Genomic DNA, 17,974 nt, shown 5'->3' with positions numbered 1-17,974 from the left:
AAACTGGTAGAAAAATCACTTAAGATGTTGTAGAATGAGGTTTTCTTTCTCCCAGACAGACCCCAGAGGTAGGAGCGGGGGGCTTCTAGTTCTGCACATGCTAGTTGTTGAGCTTTAGACAAGTCTCTTAACCTCTCTGAACTCCAGTGTCCTCATCTGTAAAATAAAGATAATACCTCCTTATAAAATTCTTGAGACTGAAAAGAAATGTATATAAAGTGTCTGTGCTCCACATAAAGTAGTCATCTAAAGCATAAGTACTCAATAAATAGTTGCTAAATGATAATATCAATAATTCACCATTCGAATAACTAAATAAATTAAAAAATTTAAAAAAACTAACATGATGGTGTTAATTCAAAATATAATGGAACAAAAACTTGTTTTAAGAAAACTGTTAAAGTTGTGTTAGTTTTGATGAAAATAATATTTTCAAACTACTTTTATTAAAAACCAGTGTATATAAGTTGTATCAGTAAAAAAAATAATAATAATTCACCATTCGTTGAGCACCCCTTCATGCCAGACACTGTAAAAGGTGGAAGACACAGCCCTCCCATTGTGGTACACAGAGCACCATAGGACACAGACATGCAAAAAAATTACAATACAAGAAACAAGGGAAGCAAAGAGAAAGAGACACCTAAGCCTGCCTGGAAATCAGGAAGACCTCATAGAGGCAGTAATGCTTGAGCTAAGACATAAAGATTGAGTAGTAATTTGTTAACTAGTAAAGGGGAAGCAGGGGCGGAGAGGGGATCTTGCAGGAAATTCCATGCTGAGGAATACTGACTGATATACATCGCTGGTGAACTTTAAAGGATGTTTGTTAAACGGTTTTTGCAGGAGATTAATTGAAGCAAATAAGCGGGAGCCAGAGCTTGAATTACCTTTAGCCCAGGCCAAGGAGTTTTTACTGTATTCTGTATCGATAATAGTCATTGTGGAATTCTGAACTGACATGTGTATGATGTCATCTGAGGTTTTTTGCTTGCTTGCTTGCTTGCTTTAGAAAGATTATTCTTGCAGTCATGTGTGAGATGGATTGGGGACACTGAGCCTGGAGACAAGGAAACCCGTTAGAAGGCTATTATACTATTTGAGGAGAAAACTGATAAATGCTTGAACCACCACAGTGGCAGTATAGATGGAGGGAGATGACCATAGTAAAATCATCAGGACTTGTTGATTGACGTAATATAGGTAGTCAGGGAGAGGAATGAGTCAAGGATGACCCGCCCCTCCCTCCTTTGGGTCCAGGCAGCTGGGCGGATGGTGCTGTCTTCCCTGAAGTGAGTCCTAGCATAAACACCTAGTATTTCAGATCGATTTACATCATTCCCTTGGGAGGAGGTTTAGGTGCTTTTGTGAAAGAACACAGAAAACAGATCCCTCCCTTTGAGACCAGAATGTTGGTTGCTGGCCTCACCATAGCCCAAGGGTATTCCTGAGGACCAAGGGTTTGGGGAGAAAGTCCAGGGAGAACAAGAAACCCAGGGTTTGCTCCTGGTTTTGGCATCCAGTGGTAACCTAGGTGAGGATTTGAGTGAGTTCAGAAATACGTCCAGAGCAGGCTTTTTCCTTTATGTTCTGGTGTTTTTGTCACTCAGATTACAGTTTGCAGGTAACTACAGCATAAAATGAACTGTGTTTCTGCGTTCGTGAAAGGTGGTGGTCAGGCTCCTGGAAGGGTCTGGATCTGGGTGGGGGTGGGGCGAGATCCAGTCTGCAGCTCCAAGAAGCCCCCTGGGGCTAAGTGAAAAGCTTGCTCTTTTGAAACAGTCTCTGCTGGTAATTAACAACATATCAAGCATACCAGAGTGTCAAATAAAGGGGATTTGTAGGCACAGTGCTGTTGGTTGCTTGATCTCAATCATTCATGGGAGCTATTAAATCTGTGAACATTTGCCTTCTGCCAGGTAATGAGATCTAGTCCTTAGCACCTCCCAGACACAACTGATTCTTTACTGATTTGGAACATCTCCCTCTCTGCTCTGCTTCTTCTCCTTCCACACTGCCCTTGAAATCAATGAATGGTAATTTCGTATGTCACTAGCAAGCCTCTGAATTAAAAGAGGCTTGGTTTCCGCTGCGCCTCCTGTTACAACAAAAATGTGTGCTGCATACATTTAATTGGTTACATTTATGTGTAAGCCTTTTCTGCAAAGAGGTGGATACGTTTCTGAATAGTCTGAGAGAGGCAGTGTTTTGTGTGTATGGCAGTGCTTCTAATTAGCTGTTGTTGTTTTAATACAATTGGGCCGAGGCACAAGCTACTCATTTAGAGTATTGGTGGGTGACAACACTGGCTTGAACAAAGTGACCAGTCTCAGATGGCTACTCCTCCCTGGGCTGCAGGTTGCTAAGGCTCTGGCTGTAGCTGTTTTTCCCCCGCGGAAAAGGGGCGGGGGAGTTGGTGTGTTGGAGAGAGAGAAAAAACCCCACAACACATGTATGTCGTCCTCTTCTCCATAGAGGTAATAATAACCCACGGAAAGAAATGCTGTTGAACGGGAGGAAGGCGAAAAGATAGGTGTTTTTTTGTTTTGGGTTTTTAATTTTTTTTTTTTTTCCTCCAATGCTGCGACGCATTAACCCTGCTGCTATTGGGACATTCTCTGCTCAGCCTATTGGCTGAGCCCAGGAGCCGCTGTCTGCCAATCGGGTGGTGGAAGGCAGACAAATCTACCCCGCCACCAGAAAAAAAAGAAAAAAAAAAAAACGGCGCGTAACCCTTGCGGTGCCGGCCCAGCCGCGCCAGAACTGGCGCGGGCAAAGGGAGATAGGTGTCTCCAGCTGCTGTGGCCGTTTGGGGCGGGTCGGCTGCTTCTGCTTCTCGGGACCAGGTAGAGAACTAGCGGGCGACAGCAATGCTCCGCAAGGTGAGAGGCTGGGTAGAAATCTGCCCGGGGGCTACCCTTTTGTTCCTCTTGTGCTACCTGGGTTACGTTTGTGGGCAGATCCGCTACCCGGTCCCAGAGGAGTCACAGGAGGGGACTTTTGTAGGGAATGTCGCCCAAGATTTCCTGCTGGATACAGAGAGTCTGTCAGCTCGCAGGCTGCAGGTCGCTGGAGAGGTGAACCAAAGACACTTCCGTGTGGATTTGGACAGCGGAGCCCTGCTCATCAAGAATCCAATCGATCGAGAGGCACTGTGTGGGCTCAGTGCCAACTGCATCGTGCCCCTGGAGTTTGTGACCGAAGGGCCTTTGGAAATGTACCGGGCGGAGGTAGAGATCGTGGATGTGAATGATCACGCCCCCCGATTTCCTCGGCAGCAGCTGGACTTGGAAATTGGGGAGGCAGCTCCTCCAGGACAGCGTTTCCCCTTGGAAAAGGCTCAGGATGCAGATGTGGGGACGAACTCCATCAGTAGCTATAGACTAAGCTCCAACGAACACTTTGCCCTGGATGTCAAGAAGCGCAGCGACGGCAGCCTGGTCCCAGAGCTGCTCCTGGAGAAGCCTTTGGATCGGGAGAAGCAATCAGACTACCGCCTGGTGCTGACCGCTGTGGACGGAGGTAACCCTCCAAGATCTGGCACCGCGGAGCTCCGGGTATCAGTGCTGGACGTGAACGACAACGCCCCAGCCTTCCAACAGTCCAGCTACCGGATCAGCGTGCTGGAGAGCGCGCCAGCCGGCACGCTGCTCGTCCAGCTCAATGCCTCTGACCCGGACTTGGGTCCCAGCGGTAACGTCACCTTTTCTTTCAGTGGTCACACCCCTGACCGTGTGAGAAACCTCTTTAGCCTGCACCCCACTACTGGAAAGCTTACCCTTCAGGGGCCCCTAGACTTTGAGAACGAGAATTACTATGAATTTGATGTTCGGGCTCGTGATGGGGGTTCTCCAGCCATGGAGCAACATTGCAGCCTTCGAGTGGATCTCCTGGATGTGAATGACAATGCCCCCCACATCACCGTGACCTCAGAGCTCGGGACTCTCCCAGAGAGCGCGGAACCTGGCACTGTGGTGGCACTCATCAGTGTGCAGGACCCCGACTCGGGGGCCAACGGAGATGTGAGCCTCCGCATTCCCGACCACTTGCCATTTGCCCTCAAGTCTGCCTTCAGGAACCAGTTCTCCCTGGTGACTGCTGGGCCCTTGGACAGAGAGGCCAAATCTAGCTATGACATCACGGTCACTGCTTCTGATGCTGGGAACCCTCCTCTGAGTACCCAAAGGACTATTTTCCTCAATATTTCCGACGTGAATGATAACCCACCTTCTTTCTTCCAGAGGTCACATGAGGTGTTTGTTCCTGAGAACAATCGCCCAGGGGACCTGCTTTGCTCCCTTGCAGCCTCTGATCCAGACTCTGGCTTGAATGCACTCATCTCATACTCTCTGCTAGAGCCCAGAAATCGAGATGTGTCGGCTTCCTCCTTCATCTCCCTGAACCCCCAGACAGGAGCCGTTCATGCGACTCGATCCTTTGACTATGAGCAAACGCAGACCCTGCAGTTCGAGGTGCAGGCCCGGGACCGGGGCAACCCCCCCCTCAGTAGCACGGTGACAGTGCGCCTGTTTGTGCTGGACCTCAATGACAACGCCCCAGCTGTGCTCCGCCCAAGGGCCCGGCCTGGGTCCTTATGTCCCCAAGCACTGCCGCCATCAGTTGGTGCGGGTCACCTGGTCACAAAAGTGACCGCTGTGGACTTGGATTCAGGTTACAATGCTTGGGTTTCTTATCAGCTCCTGGAAGCACCAGATCCCAGCCTGTTTGCAGTCTCCCGCTATGCCGGGGAGGTGCGGACGGCCGTTCCCATTCCAGCTGACCTCCCGCCACAGAAGCTGGTCATTGTGGTAAAGGACAGTGGTACCCCACCACTCTCCACTTCCGTTACTCTCCTAGTGTCCTTGGAAGAAGACACTCATCCGGTTGTCCCTGATCTTCGAGAATCTTCAGCTCCGAGGGAAGGAGAATCCCGCCTGACCCTCTACTTGGCTGTATCACTAGTGGCAATTTGCTTTGTCTCCTTTGGCTCATTCGTGGCACTACTTTCTAAGTGTCTGCGTGGGGCTGCCTGTGGAGTGACCTGCTTTCCTGCTGGCACCTGTGCGTGTCTCACTCGATCTCGAAGGAGGGAGGGGCTTCCTCCTTCCAATGGGATCCTCCGAATCCAGCTAGGGTCAGATGATCCTATCAAGTTTGTTGATGTGGGCGGCCACTCTCATGGCTGTACCCCCTTGGCCTCTGCGCCCACTCGGAGCGATAGCTTCATGATGGTGAAGTCGCCCAGTGCACCTACGGCAGGGGAGCCTGTTCGCCCAAGCTGCCCACCCTCTGATCTTCTCTATGGGCTAGAGGTGAGATCTTCACAGGCTCAGCCAGTGCTTGAGGGTTATTCTAATCCAGGCATGTGGCTGGGCCGCGTCCCAGAGAGCGTTGGCCTCTCCGTGAGAGCCTGTAGTGATGTCATCATTTTCGTGAGTGGTAACCCTGTGATAGATGCTGTGCTTTGGAAGTGTTTTGTGAATTAACCAGGGAGTTGTCACAGGTTAGGACTCGGGTTTGGGTTATGCCCTTACCCGAGAGTGAGAAATGAAAGTAAGTGGTCAAGAGCCAGGGTACTACGGAGGCCTGCTGCCAGAATGTGGGAGCGTAGACGGACGTAGGCACCAAGGTAGGGTGCGCCAGACAGTCACCTAAACCCAGGTGGCTGCCTTCTCTGCTCTCCCTGAATGAGGGGGCCAGACTCTGGACCACCTTAACTTTAGATTACAGTTTCCCAAAGGCTCGAGGGAAACTAATATTTTTGCCTCGAAGTATCAAGTACTCCCCAACCCACCGCGAAGGGAACTCTCTGCTGGAAACAGAATAGGGCACAAAGAGGAAAGATTCGAAGGAGCAGAGGCATCGAGGTGGAAGGAGAGACCTGCCAGACAATATCTGCAGGACACCCAGTCAGGTCCCCACTGGGATCGGAGCTAGACGCAGTAGGTTGGGGGCAGGGGAGCGTTGCCCCATAGAAGAAAAAAGCAATAAATGAAATCACTTAATGTCAGAAATCTGGTTTACAGATGAGGAATTCATAGAGACAGCTACACGGGGTGGGGTGGTGGTCTCTAAGCAGAGTTCTTCTGAACTGGTGAGACCGGAAGGCCAGATGCCACGCCTCGTTCCTAGTCGCCCTCCTGGGCGACCCGGACCAGTCCCGGAAGTGTTTCCCCTACTCGAAGCTGTGATGCCCATTCCACAGCCCAGGTCTGGGATCTCAGGAAAGCTGAGTCCTGTAGTCATCAGCTGCTACTGAGATCCCTCAGAGCATGGCTGGAGAGCCAGAGCAGGATTCTACATAACCCTAACAAATCTCTTTTCTCATTTTAGCAGCGTTGGCAGGATGGGGTGGGAGGGGGGACACGCGGGCTTTGCCTCCCCCAGAAGGACAAACTTTTGTTGGTTCAACCGAAGTAGTGGAAGCGTCTGAAGTCACACAGAAAGTTACTGGGACAGAGCACTGAGAAGTTTTGTACCACTTTGTCTTCCCTGTTGAGCACCATCTGAGCTGTCAAATTTTGCTGCCAAGGGGGCTGAATCAACCTGCAGCACAAAATGAGTGGGGAAGTAGGAGGCTTCTGTGACACAGATTTGCAGCCTGTTCCTAAGGTTTGCGGGAGTGAGGAGACTTCATAATTGGTTGAGAGCAGACAGACTTTTTGGCCAATCAGACTCAGAGCTGAGGTGGGGGATCTGCTCTTCCTGCCCGCCTCTCCTCCCCCAGCTCCCCAGCTCCACTCAGATTCAATTCCCCTTCCCCCCACCCGCCCCCGCCATTTGGTGACTAAGAAGAGCTGCTGCAGGCAGACAAACCTCGGAGCAGTTTTTAAGAGGCTGGAAGGAGACACAAGAGAGCTCAGCTGCTACATTCCAAGCCCTGGGTCTGCCTCGGATACAGGACAGCACAGAGTCAGTGTCCAGGAAGGGACTTCTGGGTCATGGGGCCCAAGACGCCCTCACAGCTCGCCGGGAAATGGCAAGTGCTGTGCATGCTCTTCTTGTGCTGCTGGGGCTGGGTGTCCGGGCAGCTTCGTTACTCGGTGGCAGAGGAGTCTGAGCCGGGGACGCTGGTGGGGAATGTTGCTCAGGACCTGGGCTTAAAGGTGACAGATCTGTTGAGTCGCCGACTGCAGTTGGGGTCTGAGGAGAACGGGCACTATTTTTCCCTGAGTTTGATGACTGGTGCTCTGGCAGTAAATCGAAAGATTGACCGAGAGAGCCTGTGTGGAGCCAGCACCAGCTGCCTGTTGCCAGTGCAGGTGGTGACCGAACACCCACTGGAACTAACCCGGGTAGAGGTAGAGATCCTGGATCTCAATGACAACTCTCCTAGCTTTGCCATCCCTGAGCGAGAGATACGCATCTCAGAATCAGCTGCATTTGGGGCACGATTCCCTCTGGATAGCGCCCAGGACCCAGATGTGGGCACCAATGCTGTGAGCTTCTACACTCTGAGCCCCAACAACCACTTCTCACTGAATGTGAAGACCCTAAAAGATGGGAAGCTATTCCCAGAGCTGGTGCTAGAGCAGCAGCTGGACCGTGAAGCCCAAGCAAAACATCAGTTGGTGCTCACTGCTGTGGACGGGGGCGTCCCAGCCCGCTCAGGGACCACTCTCATCTCTGTCATTGTGCTGGACGTCAATGATAATGCTCCAACCTTCCAGTCCTCAGTTCTTCGTGTGGGACTCGCAGAGAATGCACCCGTGGGCACACTGCTGCTCCGTCTCAACGCCACTGATCCAGACGAGGGCACCAATGGCCAGCTAGACTATTTTTTTGGAGACCATACATCTGAGGCAGTGCAGAATCTCTTTGGCCTAGACCCTAACAATGGAGCAATCCGTGTGTTGGGTCCCATAGACTTTGAGGAGTCAAGTTTCTATGAAATTCATGCAAGAGCCCGTGACCAGGGACAGCCAGCTATGGAAGGCCACTGTGTGATTCAAGTGGATGTGGGGGATGTCAATGACAATGCCCCCGAGGTACTACTGGCCTCTTTGGTCAACCCTGTCCTGGAGAGCACACCAGTGGGCACAGTAGTGGGATTGTTTAATGTGCGGGACCGAGACTCAGGGAGAAATGGTGAAGTGAGCCTTGATATCTCTCCAGAACTGCCATTTCAGATCAAGCCCTCTGAGAACCACTACTCACTGCTAACCAGCCAGCCCTTGGACCGGGAGGCCACAGCCCACTATATCATCGAGCTGCTGGCCAGGGATGCTGGCTCACCCCCCCTGCACGCACATCTCACCGTCAGGCTGAACATTTCAGATGTGAACGACAACACCCCCTGCTTCACCCAGAAGCTCTATACTGCTTACATCCCAGAAAATCGGCCTCCAGGCTCCCTTCTCTGCACGGTGGCTGCCACCGATCCAGACACTGGGGATAATGCCCGGCTCACCTACTCCATCGTGGGAGATCAGGTTCAGGGAGCCCCAGCCTCCTCCTTTGTGTACATCAACCCTGAGGACGGACGTGTCTTTGCCCAGCGTACCTTTGACTACGAATTGCTGCAGATGATGCACATTGTGGTGGGGGTTCGAGACTCTGGCTCGCCCCCATTGCACGCCAACACATCTCTGCATGTGTTTGTTCTGGACCAGAATGACAATGCCCCAGCTGTGCTGCACCCGAGTCCTGGCTGGGAGCTCTCAGTCCCCCAGCGTCTCCCTCGCTCTGCGCCTCCTGGCTCCTTGGTCACCAAGGTGACAGCCGTGGATGCTGACGCAGGCCATAACGCATGGCTCTCCTATTCACTGTTGCCGCAGTCCACAGCCCCAGGACTCTTCCTGGTGTCCGCACGTACTGGAGAGGTGCGCACAGCCCGGGCCCTACTGGAGGATGACTCTGACACCCAGCAGGTGGTGGTCCTGGTGAGGGACAACGGCAGCCCTTCACTCTCCTCCACAGCCACAGTGCTGCTGGTTCTGGAGGATGAGGACCCTGAGGAAATGCCCAAATCCAGCGACTTCCTCACACGCCCTCCTGAGCGGTCAGACCTTACGCTTTACCTCATTGTGGCTCTTGCAGCCATCAGTCTGTTATCCTTAGTCACCTTCACCTTTCTGTCAGCTAAGTGCCTTCGGGGACACGCGGATGGGGATGGGGGTGGGGGCCAGTGTTGCAAGCGCCAGGACTCACCCTCCAGGGACTACTATAAGCAGTCCAGTCCCAACCTACAGGTGAGCGCAGACGGCACGCTCAAGTACATGGAGGTGACTCTGCGGCCGGCAGACTCGCACAGCCACTGCTACAGGACGTGCTTCTCACCAGCCTCGGATGGCAGTGACTTCACTTTTCTAAGGCCCCTCAGCGTCCAGCAGTCCTCGGCTCTGGCGCTGGAGCCTGATGCCTTCCGGTCCCGCTCTAACACGCTGCGGGAGCCGAGCCAGGTGAGGGGCTTGGCGCGACCCCTGGGGACGCGGTGGAGCCGCCCATCCACCTAGGGGCTTTGAACTTGCAACTATTCCTCTCGTGCGGGCTCGGCTACCAGCTGCGCGTCACGTGGTTCCGACCAACTGCGCGGGACCAGAGGTGTGGCCAAACCGGGGATGAGGCTCTGAGCCCTGGTGGTGGCCATCGGGACAGAACCGACCCCAGCCCCGCCCCCAAACTCAGGAAAGGCTGTGGCTCGGTGATCTTGCCAGTGATTTGCGCCGGGCTCCGGGCTCCGGGGTCCGGGGTGGCGGCAGTCACGGGTCCACGCCCACAGCCAGCCTCCTAGGCTCTGGCCTGCGCACGTGCCGCCGCTCTTTAGCTTCCCTAAGTTCCTTCCCACTCCCTGGGACTTCTGGGATCTGGGACTTTGCTGTTATTCTCAGCCCTCCTTATTCCCAAATCAAACAAACGCATCTGTAGACAGGACGGAGGTGCGCGCAGGGCTCCAGCGTGTCCTCCTCGCAAGGGCCACACACCCGTGAGGACAGCACTACCTCACCTGCACACACGTCCTCGAACTTGCACGCACGCTGCCCCCGCACCTCCTCGCAGCCTCAGAGGTACGGCTGACCGCGCGCCTCGGTGACAGTCTCGGGTTGCGGCTGTCCCGGCCCGCGAGGACTCGCTTTCCGCCCCCGCCCTGGGCCAGAGCGGGTCGCGGGGCGGGGCGCCTAGAGTGTGAGTGCGAATGTGGGCGTGGGTGGGCGTGACTCGTGGACCCTCCGGTCGGGCTGGGCAGGGAAGGCAGCCGTGTGTCCTGCTCAGAGGCCCCCGACGAGTGGGCGGAGCTGTCCTGGGACCTCAAAGGCGCGGCAGGGCTCGGCCTGGGCGAGTGAGCAGGCCGCTACAGGGCCACGCGCGGCCCGTCCGCTCGCGGGAAGTGGGAGCCTGCCGCAACCGGTCTCTGGACCCGCAGAGAGAGGTTTTTGGCTCCGTCGTGACCACAATGTGTCCAGCGGTCTAGGGGTTTTGGGGGTGACCAAAGCACCTGAGACTTTGGCACATGCTTCCTTCTCTGGCTGAACGGTAGAAAGCACAAGTTGCAGCAATCCCAGGAGCTTTTTATTCAAAGCGTATCTATGCCCCAACCTGCCCGCACTGAGTGGGAACTGTATTTTGAAACGGCAGGCCATGCGACTCTGACAGCTGGTAGTCTTACTACACACCCCCTCTGAGAACCGCATCTCCTCGGCTCTTCTCAGCATTAATGCTGGGTAGGTACTAGCACCCCCACCACATAACGGAGTTTCACAGAAGTCAGGTGACTTCTTCAAGTTCTCATGGTAAGTGATAGAGAAAGACCTACCCCAAGTCTGCCTACCATCAGAAGAACGAGCCAGTCGGAAAGCTGGAGGACAGCAGGGCGGGATCACATCTGCTGGGCTGGGGCAGGAGTGGGCCTCACAAGTGGAGAGGAGTCTGTCTGCAGGGGCTCCTCATCCCCCAGCAGCCCTTGCCGAATCAACCTGGACCCTGGACCCTGAGTGCTTTGCGGGCTGTGAATGTGGCCCAGCTCCTCCCCTCCCGTCTGTCCCGGTACCAGCATCTCTGTAGATTCTGCAGTAGCTACCGACGCAGTGGCTGAGGGCTGGACCTCCCTGTGCCCTTGTGCACGGCGGCCCAGCGTGGCGCTGGCGACAACTGTTGAACCTGCGATGCTACGGCTCTGCTCACAGCACTGCCACCTGTGAGCCTTAGAATGAGTCACTTGGCAGCCATGGGTCTTCCTTCTCCCCAGTGGGATCAGAGGTGCTCACACCTCCTTCTCTGCTCCTGGGAGTGAGTGTGAGAATTAATTACTCGCACACCCCAGAACTGGCGAGGAGATGGCTCAGGGAGTGCTGCATGAGAGGGTGTGGCGGGATAACACTCTCGGGAAAGGCCCGGAGGACTCAGGAGGGCAGTGGCTGGCCAGGGTCGCACCTCTGCATCCAGCTCGGGGGTGGCTGCAGAGGAGCCCCTCGGGAGCCCTGGAGACTTGGTCAGCCCTGCCTGGAGGCTGTGGAAGCTGGAACTCTGCTGGGCTTGGTCCAGCAGTTCTCTGTCCCAGACAGAGCGGCCTTGTTCTCTCCTCCTCAGACACAGTCGTTGTCTGGCACAGAGTTCTAGGGGCAAGAGGTGTCCTGGGGCTTGGATGCCCCGCAATGGCCCAGTCTGGCATGACTCCTAAATTAATAATGTATTTAGCTGTGGGAAGGGATCCTCGGTTGCCAAGGGCCTGGAGGAGGTGACCCTCTGAATGTGTCACAGCACAGCCTGGCACGGAAGGGGTTAGCGGGAGCAGTGGCCATCTTGCTGCGGAGGATGCTTTGTTCCCAGCTGAGAAGCTGAATAAATTCTTTTCAGGGCTGGTGGGATTCTCATCTAAAAGCCTCACCTGCCACTTGTGGGGGCCTTTTCTGCACCCTCCCCCCAGCTTCTGTAGAAGACACTTTTAGCCCTTGAATCTCAGTTCAGAAGTTCTGAGTCGAGGGCAAGAGGAAGAGGAAGAGGCTGTTTCTTTAGCAAAGGAATCCGGGTTCGCTCACTGTGGTCAGATAAACGTTATTTTATCTTGTTGTCTCCTACATGTACCTCAGACTTCTGAGACCTGAGGTGTATCTTGTCTTTGAAGATGAGTCTACCCCTCCCCATCTCACGCCGGTTTCTTCCCTGTGCACATGCCGCACCCCCCTGCCCTCCGGGTCCGTCCCCAGGGGTCCGGTGACCTTCTGACTTCTCCAGGGTACTCAGCCCCTTTCCCTCTGTTTTCTCCACAGCAAGCCCCACCCAACACGGACTGGCGTTTCTCCCAGGCCCAGAGACCTGGCACCAGCGGGTAGGTGACTGCCTCTCCAGCCCACCCTCTTCTCTGCGGCATTTTCTCAGCGATGACGTGGGAGGAGAGGGGGGAGGGCTTAGCATTTGCTACAAATGGCTTCTTCCCTCAGTTCCAGATTTCCAGGAGGTTTTGGTGTATTGGGGGCTGTCATACAGATTCCAGAAGGAAGAGGCTATTTTGGAAGCTCAGTTCACACACTCATCCCCTCCCTTCTCCCACTATGGGAACCTGTCCAATTTCCTGGGGGCTCTGTGGGATCGCAAGATAGATTTCAGGTGGTCTCTGGGTGGAGAGGAAGCGTATTATGCCCGTCGACTGCCTTCATCCCCCCACTCTGGGCTGAGCTGGGCTCCATCCTGACCTGGGGTTCAGGCAGAGAAACCTGGGGCAGGAGGAGGAGAGGAGGAGCCCTGCTGGAAAGAGCAGAGCTAGAGGAGGCAGGTCAGGCAGTGGCGCGGGAGGTGGAGACAGCGCAGCTGGAGCTGGGGCCCAGCGGGGAGAGTTCCCAGGGCGGCCTCCCGTCCCGGCCCCCTCCCGGCCCCCCTCAGGCTGCGCTGGCCCGGCCCTCTCAGCCTGTAGGCCTGTCGTCTCTGCCACTCTCTTATTTCTGCGCCTTCCCTCCCTCTGTCGGTTTGCGTTCTCTGACCTTTTCCTTGGTCTCTGTCTCAGTTTCTGTCCTTGTCGCTGCCTCTCTGTCCCCGCTGCGTGTGTCCACTTGCGCTGGTCTGTGCCTCACACTGAGCCCACCGCGGCCAGGTGCTCAGTAAATGTGGAATCAGTGAATAAATGTGACTTCCTAGTCTCAGTCTGTTTCTCTTTTCTGTCTCTACCTCCCTGTCTCCATCCCGTACCTCTATCCTGTCTCTCCTTTCATCCCTTGCCAGTGTCCTAGTGTCCCTGTCTCTGTCTCTCTCTCTCTGTCTGTCTGTCTCGATCTCTCTAAGTCTGTTGCCTGTCTCTTTCGGCCTCTGGGAGTCTCTTTCTCTGCTTCTCTTTCTTCATCTTTCTCTGTCTCTCTTTTATCCTGTTTGTTACTCGGTGACCCTGTCTGTCTCTCATTTCTTTGTACTTGTGGGCGAGCCAGCACACACGTGTACCCCCACCTCCCTCCTTCCCTGTGCCCCTCACACACAGAGCCTTTGATCTAAGCTTTCCACGCACACCCTCCCATCCAGGCTACCCCAGCTGCTCATTTCAGTCTGGTATGAACTCCTGCTGGGACAGGAACCCCCTGCGGGTGGAGGAGGAGGAAACTTCAGCGGAAAGACCTTCAGCTGGTCTGAGGGAAGTGGGATGGGCCCTGGGCCAGGCCTCCCTGTTAGAAGTCAGGAGCCTGTAGGAGTCCAGAGATGCCTGGAGACTGAGGGGACAGAGCTGGACTGCCTTCCCTGCCCCCTCCCGGATGCTACAGATGCTGAGCCCCAGCTGCCACCAGGACCCAGGAGCCCCTGGTGGAGGGTGGAGGCTCCAGCTCCCAGGCAGGTGCAGTCCATCCCTGGGATCGGGATCTCAAGACACTTCCTAGAAGGCAAGAAACCAGAGGAGCTGGACTGCTCTTGTCCTGCCCTGCACCCAGCGGTCTCCCTTCTCCCCACTGGCCTTGCCAGCCTTCCCATAAGTTATCCATTAGATCATTCTTGTGTTCATTCATATATTCATTCAAAAATATGTATGGCGCATCTACCATGAGCCAGCTCCCATGCTAACCACTGGCCTATAGGAATGAACAGGAAGACATGATCCTTGAACTCATAGACTTTTATGCCACTAGGGAGGCTGGGAATTGACAACAAATCACACACAAAAATCACAGCAAGTTCTGAGAAGAGGATAGTAAGAGTGTGGTGGTGGAAGGGGACAGGGAAGGCCTCCCGGAGGAAGTGACGTTTGAGCCGAGGTGATGGGCGCCCCTGTCCCCACCCCTACCCCAGGCCACATACTGGCCCTGAGGCAGGATCCATCGCTGAACCTGGAAGCCTCACCAGTTGCTTGTGGTGTGCCCCTGGGTTGAGCACGTACCCTCGCCCGAGTTCCTTTCCACCAAAGGAGAGACTGGGTGGCCTGAACATGCACAGGAGCTCTTGAGGAGGTGGAGAAGGCTCGGGAGCTCTCCCATCCTTAACTTGAGCGGTGGGACAAACGTTTCTGATTGGGCTCCGAGGTGGCCCAGGCGAAGCGGGCATGACGGGCCCGGGGCAGCAACTGCTACCTCCCTTCTCCATTCAGTGAGGAGTCAGACCTACAGCAGGCCAGGTAGTATTCTAGGTAGAGGGCATGCAAAGACAAACTGTCCTCGGGATTGTACAGTGTTGGGGGAGACAAGTATTAACCAGTTAATCACCAAAAAAATAAAAAGTACGATCGCAGCTGCTGTAAGTGGTATGAAGAATAGTGTCTGGTAGCGAGAGCTGAGAACAGGCAATTGACGCGATCAGGGAGCAGGAGGACGTCCAGGAGGCAGGGAGGCTGTGCTGGGCTCTGAATGACCAGGGATTAACCAACCAAAGGGGCGAGTGAAGAGCACCCCAGGGGCAGGGAAGAGCGTGTGCCAAGGCCCCTGGGGAGGTGTCTCAGCACAGAGAATGACAGGGAGTTCTTTCTGTGCTGCCGGTCTGATGAGTAGATTGGAGTCTGACTGTGATTCCAGCCCTCCACTACTTTTCTGCCCCACCCCCTCCCCACCATCTTGGCTACTGGCACAACAGGTTCAGAGCAAGGCTAGCCATTCAGTAGACCTGGTTCCAGTTCAAGCCAGCACTCGGGTCACATTGCCTAGACAAAAGGAGGAAAGATTAGCGCTCTGAAGTTCTTGCTTGCCAGGTGCCCCCCCCACCCCACCACTGTACCTCCTCAGGTCATCCTTTTGGTCCCTGATCCCAGCAGCTGCTGTCTCAGGGTCTGAATCCCACAAGCCAGATCGCCCTCCTCTGGCCTAGCCAGGCCCCGGCCTGCAGCTGTTCTGGCCTCTGCACAGAGGAGGCGTCTCCACTCGGGTCTCTGGGACGCTTTTGCCCCAGGCCCCCTCACCCAGCGCCTCCCGCCTCCGGCCTCTGACAGACCTGCCTCCGCAGTCCCTCAGTGTGGGTGGCCATTCAGCAAACAAGGAGCAGCTTACTTTTTTCCTGCTTGTAAAATAATACATGCTAATTATAGAAACATGAGAGAGAGCAACTTTTTTAAAGTACTCATAATTTCACAACCCAGGGAAACCACCCGTGACAATTTTTTCATATGGAAAATTTCAAATCTATATGAAAGTAGAGAGAATAACAAAACGAACCTCCGTGTGCCCACTATTCAGCCTCAACAAATTCCTGATCTTGTTTTACTTCTGTCTTCACCCCACCCTCTCTCGCTTTATTTTGAACATCCTCAGCCGTTATATAATTCTATCTCAGTCTTCACTATCTTTAACAATTTTTAAACATGTAAGCACTAAATATATTAACAAACTAAAATTAATATATTAGTAATAGAAAATATTAATAAACTAATATCACATTTTCCCCAATTGTATCTCTCTTTCCATTAACTGGTTCGTATGCTTATCCAAATCGAGGTCTCCAGTCTGTGTTTGGCTGAGCATCTCGATTCTCCTAAGTCCTTTTAATACTTTCACATGTATCTTTCTAAACCCTTGTCTTTGTGCAGTCAAGCCACGGGCATAGGCTTCCTCTTTTTAAAAAAATCTAATTTACTTAAATAAATTGTTTATGAGTTTGTTCACAGAATACTGAGAACTTTCATTCCCAGTAAACTGGTATATTTATCACTGTTTTGTTTTTCTTTGCAGTAATTGAGGTCATACTCTTCATTATATTGTAGCTTTTTTGTTGTCTTTGCAATATATAACAAAAATTCCATAAAAATTTCCTGAAGTCATTTAACTACCACATGATAGTCCCACGTATAGGGTGGGGCAACAGCAGGCTTACAGCTGTGCCCACATGAAGCAGTTTATTCCTGCATTATGTATGACTTCTCAGTTATTGTTAACGAACAACTGTAAACTTACTTTTGCCCAGCCCTGTATGTGTGCATTTTTAAATGCTGATAGGCTTTTGCTACATCGAAAGTGTATCCATGCGCTTACATTTTATCAGTTACTCCAGGCTGTTGTCAGGGGCGACTTCCCCGAATTTCATCTTTTTTTTGAGCCTGTTTGTACCAGAGCCCACCTCTGGGACGCTCCCCAGCACACGCCCAGCAACAGGATGCAAGCTCCTTGGGGCAAGGACAGCATCTGTCATCCCGCAAGTCCTAGAGGGCCTGCCACAGGCCCTGCCCCGCAGTGGGCGCTTGGAAAACCGTTGGTTAGATGTAGTTTCTCTCCTCCACTTTTACGTTTTTATTGTTTCCCAAATCCTAGAAGAGTCCCCTATACTTGCGTCTGGGGGTCCAGCCCCTCCCTGCTGAAGCCCAGTGTGTTGCTGTGTATGAGACCATTGGCTTTAGGGACACATTAGGTCTGTTTCAGGTTGTAGCTCCTCCAGTTAGTGGCTGTGCAACTTTGGGGAAAGTTCGTCAGCTTCTCAGAGTCCTGGTTGCATCTGCTGGAAAATAGGGCTAATCACAACACTTACGGTTCTGAGGTTAAAACAGACCCCCACACGCACACACTCCAGTCGTCCCCTCATCTCCTCCCAGCTTCAAAGAGCTGGCAGCCTGCCCACCTGCTTGGCCTTCAACCTTCAACTGTTTCCAACCCTCCTTACAGCCCAGCTCACCCCCTTCCTCCTACTGTCACTCCCTCGACACCACCGCCCACCTCTGCAGGGCGTCCGGCCGTCCTCCTAACCCGGCCTCTGACCCTGTTGCCCACCTCACAGCCCCAGTTCTTCCCCTAGCTGCCCCCCACTGTCTGCTCTCCGAGTGGCCGCATTAGGCCCTTCACTGAGGCCTGAGCCCGCCTGCCTGTGCCCTGTGCCCCGGGGCAGGCCCAGGGAGTTCAGCCAGGCTGCCAGGCAGGACTTCTGGGTTTTCATGGAGACCGGCTCCTGCCCTCCCAGAGCTGACCGACCCTGGGTCCTCTCACAGGAGCAAGAGTGATCTGTAAATCACCCAAAATCTGGTCATGACAACCCCCTCAAACACTTCCCAGCGCTCCAAGCAGGAGACACGAATCTTCGCGTGGCTCTGCAGCCACAGCCCTGAGGACGCCTCCCCCTGTGGCCGCCAGGCTGGCTGGCCCCGAGTCCTCTGCCCCGGCCTCTCCCGGCCTCAGGGCACTGGCTCTCTCCCACAACACCACCCACACCTTCTAGGAAACGTAATCTTTTTTACTTTGAAATGTTTCAAACCCATGGAAAAGCTGAAAGAATAGCATGATGAACATCTGCAGTTTTTTTACCTAAATGCATCATTAGTTAATATTTTGCAGATTTGTTTTATCTCTCTCTGTACTGACACACAAGCACACTCACACACCCACACACACTCATACACAGACTCACACACTCATGCTCTCAAACCCTCAAACCCTGGTGCCAAACCCTCATCGTGACCTGACCCTGGCCGAGGGCCTTTTCCTATTCACTCAGCCCAGGCAACATGGGTTCACTGAGGACCTTCCGGTGCCAGGAGGTGCTAAGAGCCGCCTGGTAGTTGGTGTATGTGTCAGGGTGCTTCCCCCTTTGCTCAGAAACGGAAAGACTTTGGTCCTTGATAACTCCGAAAGGGCGAAAGGGCGCGGAGTTGGACTGGAAC

The 17,974-nt window shown here is 53.8% G+C and overlaps 3 protein-coding genes across 3 annotated transcripts in view; all 3 read left to right on the top strand.

The window, feature by feature from the left end:
* LOC119051015 (protocadherin gamma-A6) overlaps positions 1–17,974 on the top strand; it is a 117,004-nt gene that overhangs the window by 91,785 nt on the left and 7,245 nt on the right. The window contains 1 exon segment of the mRNA XM_037147556.2: positions 12,207–12,265. Within this exon segment, the coding sequence (XP_037003451.2) occupies positions 12,207–12,265 (59 nt within the window).
* Positions 2,740–5,495, top strand: PCDHGC4 (protocadherin gamma subfamily C, 4). Its single transcript, XM_053666456.1, has one exon. The coding sequence runs from the start codon at positions 2,871–2,873 to the stop codon at positions 5,484–5,486; it is 2,616 nt and encodes an 871-aa protein (XP_053522431.1). The 5' UTR covers positions 2,740–2,870; the 3' UTR covers positions 5,487–5,495.
* PCDHGC5 (protocadherin gamma subfamily C, 5) lies at positions 6,939–10,024 on the top strand. The gene has a single exon (XM_053666457.1). The coding sequence runs from the start codon at positions 6,942–6,944 to the stop codon at positions 9,453–9,455; it is 2,514 nt and encodes an 837-aa protein (XP_053522432.1). The 5' UTR covers positions 6,939–6,941; the 3' UTR covers positions 9,456–10,024.

This window comes from Artibeus jamaicensis, unplaced genomic scaffold (genome assembly GCF_021234435.1).
Source record: "Artibeus jamaicensis isolate MK-2021 breed Jamaican fruit bat unplaced genomic scaffold, CSHL_Jam_final contig_456, whole genome shotgun sequence".
Taxonomy (NCBI): Eukaryota; Metazoa; Chordata; class Mammalia; order Chiroptera; family Phyllostomidae; genus Artibeus; species Artibeus jamaicensis.
This window is presented reverse-complemented; position numbering and strand designations above follow the sequence as displayed.